Source organism: Culex quinquefasciatus, chromosome 1 (assembly GCF_015732765.1).
Source record: "Culex quinquefasciatus strain JHB chromosome 1, VPISU_Cqui_1.0_pri_paternal, whole genome shotgun sequence".
Taxonomy (NCBI): Eukaryota; Metazoa; Arthropoda; class Insecta; order Diptera; family Culicidae; genus Culex; species Culex quinquefasciatus.
Window position 1 is genome coordinate 114589251 of NC_051861.1, and position 18661 is coordinate 114607911.

General features: G+C 39.4%; 1 protein-coding gene across 1 annotated transcript in view; it reads left to right on the forward strand.

Annotated features, from left to right (window-relative positions):
- Positions 1–18661, forward strand: part of LOC6045262 (pituitary homeobox homolog Ptx1) — a 59428-nt gene that overhangs the window by 11650 nt on the left and 29117 nt on the right. Inside the window, exon 2 of the mRNA XM_038266774.1 lies at positions 5252–5884. Within this exon, the coding sequence (XP_038122702.1) occupies positions 5473–5884 (412 nt within the window). The 5' untranslated portion in view covers positions 5252–5472. The remainder of the gene's footprint in view (positions 1–5251; positions 5885–18661) is intronic.

The following is an 18661-nucleotide window of genomic DNA, read 5'->3' on the forward strand; positions in this document are numbered from 1 at the left end:
CGTTTTGGGGTTCGGAAAATTATTGCGGTTGAACTGCTCGAGGAAAAAAGCGATCGGTTCTTCCGAGGCTCGCGTGGCAGTGAAAAATGACCGTTTTCGATTAGAAAATACTAAATTAGAAACAAAAAACATTTTTTTAAATTGAAGAAATCACCGATTTTATCAAATAAATTTTAAAGTTACAGAAATTGATTGATTCTTCACATTTTTTTTAGATATATTTTGGCAGTGCTGCCAGATTTTCAAAATTATCCTCAAATATTAATATAAGGTTGCCAGTTCAGTTATATTTTTGACTCTTTGAAAAGATTCATTCAAAACCTATCGAACATTTTTTTTAAAGTGACATGCAAATTTACGGTATTTGGACTGGAAAAGTTTCAAAAATACTGAACTGTTTAAAAAGTGGTTTACAGTGTTTCCAGATCTTCAATTTCTATTTGTTGACTCAAAAGTCTAAAAATTGCAACTTAAGTTTTTACTAAATACACATTTTTATCAGAATAATTGCTTTTTAGAGTAGAAATGCTAAAAATAATTCCAATTAGACGACGAAATCTTTTTTCAGGGTTGCCAGATTTCTTAACTGTATAAATCGTTCTAAAAAGTCATTAAATATTCTACCGAGAATGGTATGTTGCAAAAGAAACGTTTTCATCAATATTTACAAATTTGGGACTAGAAAACTTAGATTATTTCACTTAAGTGGTGATGTTTCTTTGCAGGGTTGCCAATTCAACAAACTTTAGAAAAAGTCTAAAAAAATATCAAGTTACCTATTAAAATTTATTCAATCACCGATCCAACTATGTCCATAAAATGAGCGTTTGGATTTTGAAAAAAATTAACAAATTTATTGAAGTTGTGTTAGATTTTTACAGGGTTGCCAGATCCCTAAGCAGTATAAATCAACTGAATTTTTTTAAATCCTGCAAACATTGAATTATTAACTTTTTCATTAAAACATGTTGTGAGGTTCTCGACAAGAAAAGTTAAGAAAAATCCACTTAAGTGGTTATAACTCTTTGCAGGGTTACCAGATCATTGAAGTTTAAAAGGTATCCATATTTTTTTATTCATTTTATAATTTATAATTTTTTATTCATTTATCAGCGATGCCAAATGTTCAAACTTTTTAAGTGAACTTACAAGTTTTAAGGTTGCTTATTCAAAGATGATCAAAGAAAACAATTTTATAAGTGCTTTTTGATGCCAGATCTTCAAACTTTATAAGTTATGTTACATATTAAATTAAATATAAAGCGATGCTAATAAAGACACGTCAAGAAGCAATTTGTGCAATAAGTCATTTTTATTACCTAGAGATAAAGTTTAAGAAGATAAATGCATCAAAATTTACGACATTTGAATGAAAGTTTTAAAATTCATTCAAATCATCACAAATTTTAAGTAATAGATAAACTTATTTATTACATTGAATAGGCAAAAAGACAGTTCTTGAATTTTCACTACATTTTAGGTTTTTAAACAAGACCCACACACAATTTTAGTAGTGAGGTTTCTTTATAGGGTTGCCAGATTTTTAATTTTATAAAGTCATATTTAAAATAATTTAGTCATTTAGATTTCAATCTAGATTTCTTTTTGTTTGAGACAGGGTTGCATATTTTACCATTTTATCGTTAATTTAAAGATTTATAATTTTTTTCAAATGTTAATTGACTGCAAAAACATAAAAAAAAATCAAAACAAAAATTTCTCGCACTCACTAAAACCATACAAACGAAAATCTAAGCTCACAAGCAATTTCCATTTCAATTTCCTCCATTTTCTCTACTCCAAAAACAAGTCACTCAAATAATCTTAAACAAGACATTTCCCCCCCAACCCCATCCTCAAACTACCTTTCAACCTCTCCCCTCTCTCTCTGAGTAACACCAGTGCGCACTCTCTCTGCGAAAGAGAAAACTTGTGTCGCTACAAAACGAGGGAGAAACCCCCTCATTCCACCCAAGTTTCCACCCCCTTGCCACTTTTCTTGAACCCATTCTTGACAATCAATGGCGACGTCACCCCTCTTCTTCTTCTTCTTCTTCTTTGTCGTCGCGGTAATGGAGAAGAAAAATCATTGCAAACAGATGAACACACGAGGGAGTGCTTTCCCCCCCCGTACACCCTCCATTTTACTGCCACTTTTTTGAGGGGTCGGGGAGGGGGTTTGAAGAAAATGAAAATGGATTTTCCGCGTCGCGTGGCCTAAGGAATCGATTTTCTGGAGGGTTGTTTTTTCTGGGTGTTGTTTTATTCTAATCTGGCGACGATTGAAATGTGTTTTTTGTGTGTTTAGAGATTTTTTTAAGGTTGGAAACACGTTTTGGCTTTTATTAGAATTTGAAATTTGAAATTCAGTTGATTAAATTTTGTTTGTCGAAACTGATTTTATGTCTCATCTACTTTGTTTGCCTCCACAGTTTTGTTGGCTCATGATTTTCACTCTTTCCGCTTCCTTCCTGTTTCATATAGTTTTTTCTGTCTCATCTATCCCATTTGGCTTTCTGTCTCATCTGTCTTTCTCTCCCACCTGACTTTTTCTATTTCAGCTGTCCCACCTATTTTCTGTCTCTTCATGTTTTCTGTCCCAGTTACCTTTCTGTCTCATCTGTCTTTCTGTCCTACCAGACCTTTCCTATTTCAACTGTCCCACCTATTTTGCTGTCTCATCTGGTTTTCTGTTCCACCTTCCTTTCTGTCTCATCTGTCTTTCTGTTTCATTTGTTAATCGACTTTTCTATCTTATCTGTCTTTCTGTCTTATCTACCTTACTGTCTCATTTGTCGCTTGTTATCTTCTGTTTTTCTGACCAAACGTTTTGTCCCATCTATATTTTTATTCCATCTGTTAATTGATTTTTCTGTCTTATCTTTTGTTCTGTCCCATCTACCTTACTGTCTTACTTGTCGTTCTGTCTCATTCGTATTTCTGTATCAACTGTCGTTTTGTCCCATCCGTCTTTCTATACTATCTGTTAACGGATTTGTCTGTCTCATCTGTCTTTCTGTCCCACCTATTTTTATGTCTGATCTGGTTTTCTGTCCACCTACTTTTCTATTTCATCTGTTAATCGATTTTTATGTCTTATCTGTCTTTTTGTCTTATCTATTTTACTGTCTCAGTTGTCGTTTTGTCTCTTTTGTCTTTTTATCCCAACGTTGTGTCCCATTTGTATTTCTGTTCCATCTTTTAATCGATTTTTCTGTCTCATCTATCTTTCTGTCCCACCCATTTTTTTATTTCATCTGGTTTTCTGTCCCACCTACTTTTCTGTCTCATCTGTCTTTCTGTCCTACCTACCTTTCTGTCTCATCTGTCTTTCTGATCCACCTATTTTTCTGTTTAATATATTTTTCTATGTCACCTACTTTTCTGTCTCATCTGACTTTCTGTTTTATCTGTTAATGTGTCCTACCTACTTTTCCTTGTGTTTCTTCTGTCTTTTTGTCCCACCTTGCTTTCTGTCTAATCTGTTTTTTTGTCTCGTCTTTATTTCTGTCTCATCTGATATTGTGTCCCATCTACCATGCCATCTGCCTTCATGTCTAAGCGCGTGCTTGAGCAATCCCTCCTGCTCCACCTTGTTTTGTATTTTATCTATCTTCCTGTCCTACCTCCTTTTGTGTCTCATCTGTTTTCTTTATCTCATCTGTTATTGTGTCCCATCTACTTTGCCATCTGTCTTCATGTCTGAGCAATCCATCTGTCCCACCTTGCTTTGTTTGTTCGCTTGTCTTTCTGTCCCATCTGGCTAATGTTATATCTTTCTTTCTGTCTCATCGGTTATTGTGTCCCACCTACCTTTTCATCTGTTTTTAAGGCTCAGCAATTTTTCTTTGTGTTTCGTCTGTATTTATGTCTGAACAATCCATCTGTCACACTTTACTGTGTGACTCGTTTGTCTTTCTGTCCCACCTAGCTTTCTGTCTTATCTATTTCTTCTGTCTCATCTGTATGTCTGTCTCATCTGTTATTGTGTTCCACTTACCTTTTCACCTGTTGTTATGTCTGAGCAATTACTTTGTCCAACCTGACCTTATGTTTCGCCTGTCTCTCTGTCCCACCTGGCTTTCTGTCTCATCTGTTTGTCTGTCTCACCTTTCTTTCTGTCCCAACTGTCATTCTGTCACTGAAGCCTTTGTGTCTAATGAGTCGTTCTGTGTTATTTGTCTCTTTGATCCTGGATATCTGTCTCAGCTTTCTATGCTGTCTCATCTAAATTTTGTCTCAACTGTCTTTTGAGCATTCTAATTTCGCTGTCAGTTGTTTATCTGTCATTCTTTTTGATCGATAATGACCTTTTGTCTCAGTAACTGTAATTTTGACTTATCTGTGCTTTTTAGACACTTCTGTCTCATTCTGTCTCAATAGCATCTTTTGAGGTTTCTGTGCATCTGTCCTCAAAATTTCCAAAAAAATCCACCAACACTGTCCCAACACTCAATTCAGCAAAATTTCCTCTTCCTTAACAAGGCACGAAACACGTACAAAAAGCTTACAAACTTTATTAGGTATAGTTTATGGTTATGATCTGTTTTTATTCCCGTCCCCCCACCCTCTGCGCGACCTTCATCCTCCATCCTGATTTTGTGGGGCTCTCCGATTTCGAAACCTCGGCAAAAACGAAGAAGACGCTCTTTGTACCTACCCTCCCGAGAGTTATGGCCAATGTTACTGTCGTTAGAGGGAGGGCATGACAACCTTAAGGAAGCGTGTGCCCCTGCAAGTTATGCAGCCCGCAGGACGACGACGTCGTCGCTCTCATGTGGGCGAGATATATTTGCGGAAGAGTTCGTAAAATATTCCTACTCAAGTGGTGTGCAGCACGAGTGTGTGGAAGAACGAGGTCGTAAACTTGAAGTGATACTATCGGAGTTTTACCTTCAATTTGAAACAATTTTGATTTGTTGGAGGAAAAGTTTTTTTTTGCTGGGCGATGTCGGAGGAAGCTTGCAAAGTTGACTTTAAAATCCCGGGGTGGCTAATCCCCACGTTGGGTGGGACAGCCCCGGTTCTGTCTGGTTCAATATTTTTTGCCTTTACCTAGTAGAAAAGGGAGAAGGAGGGCATGCGGCTATTCCGGGCGCGGGATTAGTCGGTATTAGCACTAACGGGTACGTGATTTTTCGTTGGATGCCTCGGCGCTAATTAAATAAGCGTTTTTTGCTGTTGAACATTTTTATTCTTTTTGCATTAGAGAAAAAAAAATTCTAATATCAATTTCTCTTCTCAATTCCAGGTCCAAAATTTCCAAACAACAGTAGCTCAAACATCTTAAAACCACCGAACTCGCTTCGAGTTCAACCAACCTTGGGACGTACCGTCCCACCTAACCCCTTACCAATTTTTTGCGACCCCCGGTACCCACAAACAGTCAAAACGATTTATCTCCGGCCGTACAAGGACATCTTCCCGGGCGGTGGCCATAACCAGCTGGGCTCGTTATATCCACAGTCCGTGATGGAGCGGGGCGGTGGCGGGACGGTCACCGGTGCCGGCGGAACGGGAGCCGGAACCGGTGGCCTGGACGCGATGGCCGACGCCAGCGGGCTCTGCCTGCAGGACCTGGTCGGCAATGGCGGAGGAGGAGGAGGAGGAGGTGGTGGTGGTGGGACAACCTCGAATGGGACAAACGAGCACCATTTGGGGCATCACAACAGTCACAACAGTCACAACCACCACCACCACGGGTCGCTGCACGACTCGGTGACGGGGGTTAGTGTCAGTTCGGCGCTGACCAGCCTGATGAGCCCGTCGGGGATCAACAGCGGCGGGCTGGGACACCTGCACCATGGGGCGGGTGATTTGGGCGGGCATCACCACCACCACCATCAGCACCCGTCGCTGCACGAGCCGCTGGAGAAGTTGAAGTGTGAGTATTGAGCTTTTTGTATGTAGATTTTTGACAGTTGGGACAGAAAGACTGGTGGGACGCAAAGTTAATTGAGACAAAATGACAGGTTAGAGAAAAAAAAAACACGAAACAAAAAGACAGTTGAGACAAAAATATAGTTGAGACAGAAAGACAGTTGAGACAGAAAGATAGTTGAGACAAAAAGACAGTTGAGACAAAAAGACAGCTGAGACAGAAAGACAGTTGAGACAAAAAGATAGTTGTGACAGAAAGACAGTTGAGACAGAAAGACAATTGAGACAGAAAGAAAGTTGATACAGAAAGACAGTTGTGACAAAAAAATAGTTGAGACAGAAAGACAGTTGAGACAAAATGATGGTTGAGACAGAAAGACAGTTGAAACAGAAAGACAGTTGAGACAAAATGATGGTTGAGGCAGAAAGACAGTTGAGACAAAAAGATAATTGTGACAGAAAGACAGTTGAGACAGAAAGACAGTTGCGACAGAAAGTCAGTTGAGACAAAAAGATAGTAAAGACAGAAAAACAGTTGAGACAGAAAGACATTTGAGACAGAAAGACAGTTGAGACAAAAAGATAGTTGTGACAGAAAGACAGTTGAGACAGAAAGACAGTTGAGACAAAAAGATAGTTGAGACAAAAAGACAGTTGTGACTAAAAGATAGTTGAGAAAGAAAGACAGCTGAAACAAAAAAGATAGTTGAGACAAAAAGACAGTTGAGACAGAAAGACAGCTGAGACAAAAAGACAATTGAGACAGTTCAGACAGTTCAGACAAAAAGATAGTTTTGACCGGAAGACAGTTGAGACAAAAAGATAATTGAAACAAAAAGATAGTTAAGACAGAAAGACAGTTGAGACAGAAAGACATTTGAGACAGAAAGACAGTTGAGACAAAAAGACAATTGAGACAGGAAGAAAGTTGAGACAAAATGATGGTAGATACAGAAAGATAGTTGTGACAAAAAGACTGTTGAGACAGAAAGACAGGTGAGACAGAAAGACAGTTGAGACAAAAAGATAGTTGAGACAAAAAGATAGTAAAGACAGAAAAACAGTTGAGACAGAAAGACATTTGAGACAGAAAGACAGTTGAGACAAAAATATAGTTGTGACAGAAAGACAGTTGAGACAAAAAGATAGTTGTGACAGAAAGACAGTTGAGACAGAAAGACAGTTGAGACAAAAAGACAGTTGTGACAAAAAGATAGTTGAGACAAAAAGACAGTTGAGCCAGAAAGACAATTGAGACAAAAAGACAGTTGAGACAGTTCAGACAGTTCAGACAAAAAGATAGTTGTGACAGAAAGACAGTTGAGACAGAAAGACATTTGAGACAGAAAGACAGTTGAGACAGAAAGACATTTGAGACAGAAAGACAATTGAGACAGGGAGAATGATGGGACTGAACGGCTTTTGAGTTAGATGAGACAGAATGCCAATTGAGACAGAAAGAAGATTGTGATAGAAAAAAAAGATGGTTCAAAATAATTGGTTAGACATGGAGACTAATGAGACAGATGTACAGTTGGGACAAAAAAGACAGAAAATCCTGAAAATCGTCACAGTTTTTGAATAAAATTCTTAAAAGTAACATTCCCAGTACTTTAAATTATCAGTCTTCCATCTGGCTCCACACTGTCTACCCAAGAAAATTCTCACTCACTTGCTAGTCCTTACGGAATCCATCAAACAGCTCATAAAACAGGAATCACTCGGGTTTCACTTTACCAACCGTCCCGGGCGGGTTCATATTGCACCACTTTCCAGCCAAGACCGAACCCATTTCTTTTCCTTCGCACAGAGAGTTCTTTATTTCGTTGCCTTCTTGTTAACTCTTTTCCTTGGGAAAGAGAGAAAGGACGACACACACTGCTGTCTCGGGCAGAAGGACCCCGGGTCCAGATGGCCTCCGATGCCGGGACAAACGAGCAGATAATACATAATTTATGGTTCCCTCGAAGGGCCCGAAGATCGTGTACATAAATATTGGGTTTCCCGTTAAATAAATACACTAAATCATCACCTCTTTTCGGGGGTTTTCGCACTCTTCTTCTTCTTCTTGCATGTAACTCGTAACGACGGCTCCCGAAAGAGTCGTAAATATTCACCCAACGAACCGATTTGGCGAGTTTATTCGGGCCAAAAATCAATACCTTGCCTTAACTCTAGCCCCCATATCTCTTCCCCATTGGTCCCATAGTGGCAAGAAAAAAAGGGATGCCGCCGCACCGATTCCGGGCACGATTATGAGGATCATCATCATCATCATCATCGGGACGCCATCGCTTCTGTCCCCCTTTACCCCATCTCTCGATTCCATTGTAGTGCGTGTGTGTTGGGAAAATCGATTTTCCAACCCCTCCCCCCCCTCATTTTCCGGAGGACGAAATGTTTAAATTGAGATTTATGAAGATAGAGAGTTGGCCCGGCGTCGGACTGATTTTTTTCGGGGAGTAAATTTTGCTTAACGCATTTTCCATCGGGACTTCGGCGACGACCCAGGAATGAAGATCTGTGCGAGTCCTTTTTGTTAAGAAGCAAGAGGCGAGAAGAAAGGACGTGACTTGAAGTCGCGATACACAGCGTATTGTGTTTTGAGACGTTCTGGGAGAGTGCATTTTTTTGGTTTGTTGAAATTGAGAAGTTTTGGTTTGCTTTCGTGAAGAATGTTTCATGGAAGAGTTCGTTTTGGGTCATTTTAAATTATTTTTAGGAGGAAGTGAACTTCTGTAAACAGCAAGGTTCAGCGAAAATTTAAACTTTCCAAATAACCTCCAAAAAGGTGACTTTATTAGCCGATGCAAGTCGACCATCAAAAAATTAACACCAATAAAAGCATTCCTCCAAACATTCATCAACCGTTATGCAGACATACTGCCTTTCGAAGCAAAGAATCTCCCGGCCTCATTTAACACGCGTCTGCCCTTAATCCCACCTCAGCGATCGCTCTCACTCATTCAGTCACAGCAGTAGTAACTGTTACTAGTGTCACGACCTGCTGACGAATGCAGCTGCCTAAAGTTGGATTTTTATAGATTTTTCGACCTTTTTTCGTCAGTAATGAAACAGTATAAGTGTGAAGCATAGAAAAACGTCAAATGAATCGAAAAATCTGCTTTGCAACTTGTTTTGACGACGTTTGCCACAAATGTAACCTATTTGGAACATCTTTGCAACATCTTTGCAACATCTTTGCGACATGTTGCAACTTGTTTGTAGCTAAAAATGTTACCTCGAAACCGATCGCAACATTCACTACAAAACGTCAAATGATTCAAAAAACTATCATTGCAACTTGTTTTAACAGCTTTTACAACAAATGTAACCTGTTTGCAACATCTTAGTTGCAGAAAAAAGGTGCAACATGTAGATTTTTTTAGATTTTCAACCCTTTTTTCGCTTGTAACGAAAGAGTGTTTATGTGAAGCATAGAAAAAGGTCAAATGAATCGAAAAATCTGCTTTGCAACTTGTTTTGACTGCGTTTGCAACAAATGTAACCTATTTGCAACATCTTTGCAACATGTTGCAACTAAGAATTTTACCACGAAACTGATCGCAACATTCACTACAAAACGACAAATGATTAAATAAACTATCATTGCAACTTGTTTTAACAGCTTTTGCAACAAATGTAACCTGTTTGCAACATCTCTGTTGCAGAAAAAAGGTGCAACATGTTGATTTTTTAGATTTTCAACCCTTTTTTTTCGCTTGTAACGAAAGAGTGTTTATGTGAAGCATAGAAAAACGTCAAATGAATCGAAAAATCTGCTTTGCAACTTGTTTTGACTGCGTTTGCAACAAATGTAACCTATTTGCAACATCTCTGCAACATGTTGCAACTAAGAATGTTACCACGAAACTGATCACAACATTCACTACAAAACGTCAAATGATTCAAAAAACTAGCATTGTAACTTGTTTTGACAGCTGTTGCAGCAAATGTTACCTGTTTGCAACATCTAAGTTGTAGAAAAAAGGTGCAACAATAGAGTTGTCTAACCGATTTTGCATCATTTTACAAAGATGTTACAGATCAGTTGCATTTGCAGATATAGGAGTAAAATCATGTTACAAATCATGCTTTTATGATTTATTTCATACTTCCCTTTTCTTTTCAAAGTTGAACTCTATTTTTGCTATGGAATGAGAAATAAATCAAAAAACTTGCTTTGCACCTTGTTTTGATAGCTGTTGCAACAAGTGTAACCTATTTGCAACATCTCTGCAGTAAAAAAAAGTTGCAACATTCAGCAATAACTGAAAAAATGGCAGCATCGGTTGATTCAGAGCTAACTAACCGATTTTGCAACGTGTTGCAACTGGTTCGCAACAAAGAATTTTACCACCAAACTGATCTCAACATTGACTACGAAACATCAAACTAATCTTGAAACTTGTTTTAAAACTTAATTTGACAGCTGTTGCAACAAATGTAACCTGTTTGCAACATTTTTGTAACAAAAAGGTGCAACATGTTGAAACATTTAGCAATTACCAATAACTGTTTGATTTAGAGTTGTCTAACCGATTTGCAACATTTTACAATTTGTTTACAACAAAGATGTTACAGATCAGTTACATTTGCTGATAAAGGTGTAAAATTATGATTAATTTCATACTTACCTTTACTTTTTAAAGTTGAACTCTATTTTTACTATGAAATGTAAATAAATTAATAAAAAATATGCTTTGCAACATTTTTTGACAGCTATTGCAACAAGTGTAACCTGTTTGCAACATTTTCATTGAAAAATTGTTGCACCGTGTTTCAACATTCAGCAATAACTTTAAAAAATGGAAGCATTGCTTGATTCAGAGCAAACTAACCGATTTTGCAACATGTTACAACTTATGTTGCAAAGCAGTCTAAAAACTTGTTTTGAAATCGTTTGCAAGAAATGTTATTTGTGTCCAACATCTTTGTAGCTAACAAATTGCAACATGTTGAAACATTAAACACTCAGCAAAACATTGTTTACGCTGCTTAATTCAAAGTTTTCTAACCGATTTTGAAACTAGTTTGCAACATCTTTGTTGCGAATTTGTTGCAACATACTGCAAGCACAAAAAATTGCAACACTGTTTAATTCAAAGTAGTCGAACCCATTTTCCAACACGTTGCAACTTGTTCACGACAAAGATGTTGCAGATCAGTTACATTTGATGTTTGCGATGTCAAATTATTTTGCAACATCTTTGTAGCAAATAAATTGAAACAAGTTGCAACAACGTTTAATTTGAAACTTTTGTTGTCATTCTCGAAGATGTTGCAAAATGCGAATTTGACAGCTGTTGTGTGAGTTTGTTGCCCACACTTTCGAGGACATTTCTCCCTCAGATTTCTCCAAACACTTGCTGCCATAATCCCATCATAATGAACTTCTGGTGTCAATCGGGATGGCCACAGATGCCGCGCCAAGTGCGAAATTCCGAGGGGAGGGGAGTCCCTGCAATCGCAAAGAATCCGTCGACGATGATGATGTAATCGCATTGTGTTATCACAATTAAACAAATTAAACCGACATAATAGCGCTCAATTAGATTACAATTTTGTTACATCGAAGAAACCAACAATTCTACAAAGGGGGTGAAGTCACCCCCTAGGCTGCAAGTGGCAAAAGTGACACACCCCTCGAAAAAACGCGCGCCAAACCGGAGGGAAATGAGGGATTAAAAAATATCACGTAAAATGTATCCGTTTTTCGTGAGCAGAGATGACGGGGAGGAAAAACAAATTGCTCAATTTTTCGTTTCCCTTTTTTCGGGAAATTTGTTTATTTATGATTATCTTCTTCGGGGAAAGCCCGGGAACGCCGGAGTTTGGACGCTGCAGAGGGTGATCAATTAGCCGTGAAGAATGCCACTTTCTCATTGAAAAGTGTCAAATGTGGTCACCTAGTGGAGTTGTGGGACCTTGCTTGATCAAAACTTATCGGAATGTTAAGATTTGTGGTCATTTGACGGAGATTTGATGCATATTTGACGGAGATTTGATGAATGTTTGACGGAGATTTGATGGATACTTGACGGAGAATTGATGGATATTTAACAGCCCTCTGTCACGACGGCCATGTTTATGAAACCTTAATGTTCGACGCAAACATGAAGACAACAAAGAAGATGAAGAACGCATTTGCTGTCAAAATTTGAAAATAAACAAACCGCGTGGTAAAAAAGGCATAATTTCATAATGTTGAAATGATTTCCATTAGAAAATAACGACACGGGACGGATTTCCAAACACTAGTTCCCCCCCCCACTAGACCCTATCCGCCAGAGACTATGGATAAAAGCCCCGCGAAGTGGCGATGAAGACGGTTTTGCAAGTTCAAAGTTCAGATTTGTTCGGACCCTAGTTCGGACCACTTCGCGATGAACTTCGATTCCTTCGATTCCCTGTGCGAGTCGACAGCGGGAGTGGGCCAGTCCTCGGAGAAGGTCATCGAATGATGCTCGGAAAGACCAGCTCCGCCACAATCACCGGAATCACGGATGTTTCTGCACTTGGTCGGTTACTCCCCTGCCGGAGATTGCAGCGAGTTGTTCGGAAGGATCAACAGCGGGACTTGGCCAGTCCCCGGTCCAGTGCTACCCGGCAAATCTTCCCGGTCAATCGGAAGCAACAGTTCTCACCTTTTTTTCGTAACAGATTTGCACACAAAAAAGTGATGTTTCTAGAAGATTTGGTGTAAACAAACAGACAACACCAATACTGCTACACTCACAGGGCCCACGTAGTAGTATTAGTGAAGAGCCCACGATAAACAACGTGGGCTCTTCACTAATACTGCTACGTGGGCTCTTCGAGGTTTTGGTGACTGTCAAACGTTCTAACCATTTACAGTGGTGCCAGAGGGTTGATATTTAACGAATACAAGGAGTCTGTCCTGCTCACGTCAGTTGATGTTTACATTTGGAACGAGCAGGATAGACTCTGTGTTTACACTTCGAAATTGGCCTAATTATAATGTTTTGCTAGTAAGGAAGTACTACACGCACGTTTCAAATCAATCATTTTTCGCCAAAACCGAACCTACTCAGAAATGAGTAAAGGAGACATCTGTCAAATTTGAGTGAATTTCACTAAGAATTCCACGAAAACTGAGTTATATTCGCCCAGATCTGAGTGAAATTCACTCAAATTTGACAGATGCTCCCTTTACTCATTTCTGAGTTGGTTCGGTTTTGACGAAAACTGAATGATTTGAAACGTGCGTGTTGACTACGACAAACAAGTAAACTTTTTGACAGTTAGGCAGTTTGCCTGTTTTGTTTGTTTGCCTGGATTTGTTTGTAGAAAAGTCAGCTTTGGCTTTGCTTGCGATTTTTTTGCAATCAAGTTTGTGAGTTTGGCTGTCAAACACAAAAAAGTGCGAATTTGTTTGTTTGTGTGCCAAGTTTGCCATAGTCTAATAACTCTTTAATATTGAAAAGGTTTTGACAAAGACGTTGTGGAGACTTGATTTCTTGTTTCATAACAAAGATTTTTTTTTGAAGTTTAGTAAATACTTGACGCAAACAAGTTTGATCATTGACGAAATGATGATGTAACATTAAATTTTGCCAAGAAGTTTGATTTCTCTACAAATTTACAGCACTTCCCCAGTAAGAACAGTCCCAAAACAACTTTAACATTGACTCGCGGAGCGTCCTTGCCCAAGAGGGCTCTTTCTCGAACACAAAAGTGACAAATAATGGCGCGCCAGATTGAGCGTGACCAAGTGACACCTCGGAAAGGACGGTTCTAGGGATGAGTGGAACCGAGTCGGGCCACGCTGGAGTGGTTTTCCTTAAAAAGCAACCACGGTGGCGGTGGCGATGGTGGAAAACGCAACAGCTGGTGTATGCAAAATTTATCACATCCTGTGACAGGTTTTATTGAGACAAATTATGATGAGGTGGTGCTGTTTGCTTTTGTTTTCAAGGAGGTGGAGGTTATGTTTACATTTATTGTATTTATCAATTTTTGTGAGGAAATGTTCGAAAATCATTAAAAGAATCGAAAAACAAACTTTGCAACATAATTTGACAGCTGTTGCAACAAGTGTAACTTGTTTGCAACATCTTTGTTGCAAACAAGTTGCAAAAACGATTTGACAGCTTCCAATTGAACAGTGTTGCCAACTTTTTGAAGATTCTCGTGTAGCACAACAAAACAACCACGAAGAATTCAGCCGCGACCGCCATTACTTAAGGTCTGCGGCCATGCCGGAATGCCAGGCCGGAATGCGTTACGGTTTTCGTCGTTTTGTCGGTAGCGAGTTATAAATACTAGACAATTATTTAAAGCTAGCGAAGGAGGGGGGCACAAATCATCGGTTTTCTTTCAATTTCGTGAGAAAATGTCGGGTTTCAACGTTGAGGAGGTGACCAACAGTAATTAAACGATGGTTGGACTCGTAAAGATTTGCTTTATGGCTTTCGAGGGGATTGCTCAAGTTTATTTGGCATCGGATTAGTGTAAGTGGTCCTTAACATTCCGGAATCGTGGATCGTAATTTGATTGTTGCTTTGTTAGAAAAAGTAATTTAACGATTGAAGCTACGCTCGGTGTATTAAGGGGGATGTTGAACAACACATCCAGTCGAGCACGTCATAACTATTTCGCTGTCAATCTCCAGCGTCGATTCCCCCGAAAACCCCGCACTACAAATTGCGTAGCTTTACCCTTCTCGAGCTCCAGAGGAGCTCCGTTCCCGGCACAGCTTGAAGGCTGTAACCTGCTCTTTTTTTATACGCGCCCAAAGTAGTTATTTCGCTGTTGGCACCCAGAGAGAATCCAACGACGAAGGAAGGTTCAGGACACGTCACGGTACGACACCGCCGCGTTACGGTTATGGCGTTGTATAACACGACGAGAGGTCGACGTTCGAGGACGTTGATGGCAACAAGTGTACAAATTTCCCGCGATTGTTCACGGTTGGGAAGGTTGGGAAACGGAAAAAAATGTGACTTCGAGCTTTGCAACTTGATTTGACAGTTGTGCAACATGTTGCAAACAAGATTTGACAGAAACAAAACTTGTTTTGCGTTACGTTCCGTAACGCCTCAAACGTAACGCTGAAGTGTCACTTTTAAACATGAAAATGTTTCATGATTTGACAGTTCCGATTCACGGTTTCATGAACATTTATTCACGACTAGGTTTTCCGTGTTCTTTTCAACAAACCTTCAACACGGTAGTTTCCGGTGGAAAAGTACGCAAAAAAGACGGGTCGTAACACACCGTTTCACCGTGAATAACTTGACGTCGGCGTTAACCTTGTGCCTGATGCTAGCAGGTACGCTGGCGTACGTTTACCAAGTGTGCAAAAATTTATGATATTTGCCCACTATTGCAAGTGCAATTCGCTGAAACAGGCTAAATTGCACATTCACCCTCGTGGTTGTTGTTGTCGTTGCGTCGAGATTAGATAAACCCCCCTCTCGTCCACACTCTTTTAGTTGGACGCGACCTAGAAACTAGATAAGCGCGTCGCAAAATAGTTTTGCACACAACTGTATTACCGGACTCTGTCTTGTCGAGAAGTGAACCACATGATGCTGTTGTAAAGCGGGCAATCTTCCCGACTTGTGTCCTTCTGATTGATTGGAGTTCTGTCTCATCTGTTTTTGGGTGGATGACCCCTGCCTTCAAGTTGAAGTACAGACTCGTAATGCTATGCTATGCTATGCTACGCTATACGAACCTTTCTTGAAGTTTGTCAGATCTCAGATGATTAGAAAGTATTAAAATCCAATGGACCAGCTTGGCATTGAGGTAACGATTCCGACTGTCAATCCGAAGACTCTGGTTCAAATCTCAACATATTTTTGTTTTTTTTTTCACATTTTTTTTTCTTCTGTGCATGCTGTCCAAGCATCAAAACAAGCAGGTATCTGATGTGTTTCTAATTTAGATAAACATGTCCTCCACATCAGTAAACATTTGCTCTACCAACCAAGATAATATCGATTACCTCTCCCTCCACAACCCACAATCTCGGTCCTCCAAAAATCCCCGCAGAACAAACTACACAGAGTATGTAGCTCATGATGATTACAGCGGCAAGGATAGCCCTTGTCGTCCTGTAACTTTTCCCGGGTATACACAAGGGTTCATCGCAACAAACAAAAAAAAAACGAAATCCTTCGCCAAAAACAGGGGAAAGACACCCTCTGAAGCGCGCACACAATAAGCCATATGGGACCAATTTTCTGGTCAAATGAATTCTTCTTGCAGGCTTCGTGTGGTCTTGGGCGTCGAAGACGACCCTCTGAAGTGGGAATCTCTGCCCAGCGCAGGATACAGGATAGAATATACACTTTTAATATGGTAATGATAATCACTATCGTGTGCCCTCGACACACGAATATCCGTACGGCTTGTCCTTGTTTTTCAAGGCATAAATGTAGTCTCGTTGGGTTAGGGTAAACCCGGGTAACTGCTCCTATGGGTCCATTTAAGGAGCGTTGTTGCGGCTAAAGTGACATAATTGATCGTTAAAATTCATTCCGGGAGTCGGTGGCTAGAAAAAAGGCTGCACTGGGAATTGTGGTGTGGATTTAAAGAGTTTGCTAAAGTGGAAATCCTAGAAAAATACTAAACAAAACATAAATTTTGCTTTGCAACTTAATTTGAACGTATCAGCAACAAATGTAACTTATTTGCAACATCTTTGCAACAAGTAAGTTGCAAAAAAGTTGTATAAGCGTTTCCGCTTCAAATCGAGTAGCGTTGCGAGATTGATGAAGTTTGCAGCTCGAGCAAAACAAAGCATTTTTTGACAGCTTGAAGAAAAAGATCGTTAATTTACTACGTGATTGAAGAATTGTCAAATAGAACTTACTTGCAACATCTGTGTAACAACTTAGTTGTAACAAGTTGCAAAATCATTTCAAACTGCTTCTATAGTGCTGCCATTTTTTTTGGCTACGTTTTTGAAGAATTGGCTATTATTTCAGTTAGTTTTTCAACATAGAAAAATATCGGACGAACATAATTTGTGTTTGCAACTAAAATTTACCATTTTTACAACGAATGTAACTCACTTGCAACATCTTTTTTGCAACTAAGTTGCAAGATTGCTTTATATCAAGCAGTGTTGTCAACTTTTTAGCAGGTGTTGTTTACAGCGTCAAAACAACATAAAATTCATTCTGACAGCTGAAGGGATCATCCATTAACTACGTAATTGAAGAATTAACTTGAATCCCAAATCAATCCAGTTTATGCCAAAACAGGCATCAAAAACTGGCCAGATGTCCGGCTAATTAATTCCTAACCTCAACTTTCCCAATAAAACCACAAAATGTGCATTTCATCGCCTCTTATTGGAACATATTTCATATCACAGACACACAAAATGCAGATAAATGATCGCTTTATGCGAACGTATAAACAACAAACATTACCCCTTTCACCCATTCCACCCTAGGGATGCTCTCTAGGGTTGATCCCGGCACAGATGCAGCCAAAACATGCCGCTGTGGTTTTTATTTATTGTCCAGCGCACTCCCGGTCAAACACCAAACAGCCGATTCTCGAACCTCAATTTTAATGGACAGTATGCTCCGGCAACCCCTTTCCGCCCTAAAACATGGTTTGAGGTTATGTTGTGCGCCGAGTTTTGACACTTGACAGCACGGCAGCGACGTAATTTATGGCTGCCCGCGAAGCCATAAAACTATCGATAAATTATTTTGATGGTTTAACACCCTTTTTCTTGCGGTTTTTTTTTGTTTCGATGCGCGCTTGGGTTTGAGGTTATGTTGCGATGATTTTCGGAACACTCGTGACAACATCATTACAGGGAAAACCACATGACATGATGGTCCACGAATTTCAAAGGGAAGGAGGGAGGAAATGTTGTATAACAGCTTGGAAAGAGCATTTTTTGTGCAGATATTGTACGCTGAAAGAAGAGGTGTTGTGAATGTTTTTTTTTTCTAGCAAAGGGACAAAAGAAAACAAATTCACACTTCATTGAAATTTAATTCGCGTAATGATTATTGCAAATTGTTATTGCAGGAAAATCTGTTGTGGGTTTGCCCTTTTTTGTTGTGTAGTCAAGTTGGTAGGGATCTGCAAGGTGTTTTTTTTTCAGCTTGTTGTTGTATTTTGTAGAGCTATAAAAATATGCTGCTTTTTTTCTGGAAGATGAACTGTCTTTGACAACTCTTGTCCTCAGTCTTCATTCTTCTTTCCACTGTTTCTATCTTCTGTCCTCAGTCATCAGTCTTCAGTTTACAGTCTTCAGTCTTCAGTCTTCAGTCTTCTGTCTTCTGTCTTCAGTCTTCAGTCTTCAGTCTTCAGTCTTCAGTCTTCAGTCTCCAGTTTTCAATTTTCAGTCTTCAGTCTCCAGTCTTCAGTCTTCAGTCTTCAGTCTTCAGTTTAAAGTCTTCAGTCTCCAGTCTCCAGTCTTCATTCTTTAGTCTTCACTTTTCATTCCTATTCATCATCGAATTTTCACAAATTTTAAACCTACTTTAACTCTTGAAATCAGTTCCTCTCCATAACCTAAAATCATGGCCTACTCACATTTCCGAAAATAAAAAATCCCACTCTGGAAAGCTCACGTGCCATAAATCCCTCTTAAGCTTAATCTAAAGTCACCACGGGCTCCCGAACACACATTTTAGTAGGCAATAAAAACGTGCATCATCGCGAAATAAAACGCCAGATAAAAAAGTCCTATCCTTTCATCTACATCCATGTGTGCGTGCAATGTTTACAAACAAAAAAAAAACAATCGAGCACGACTAAATATTTGCCAACGGCTTCGCCA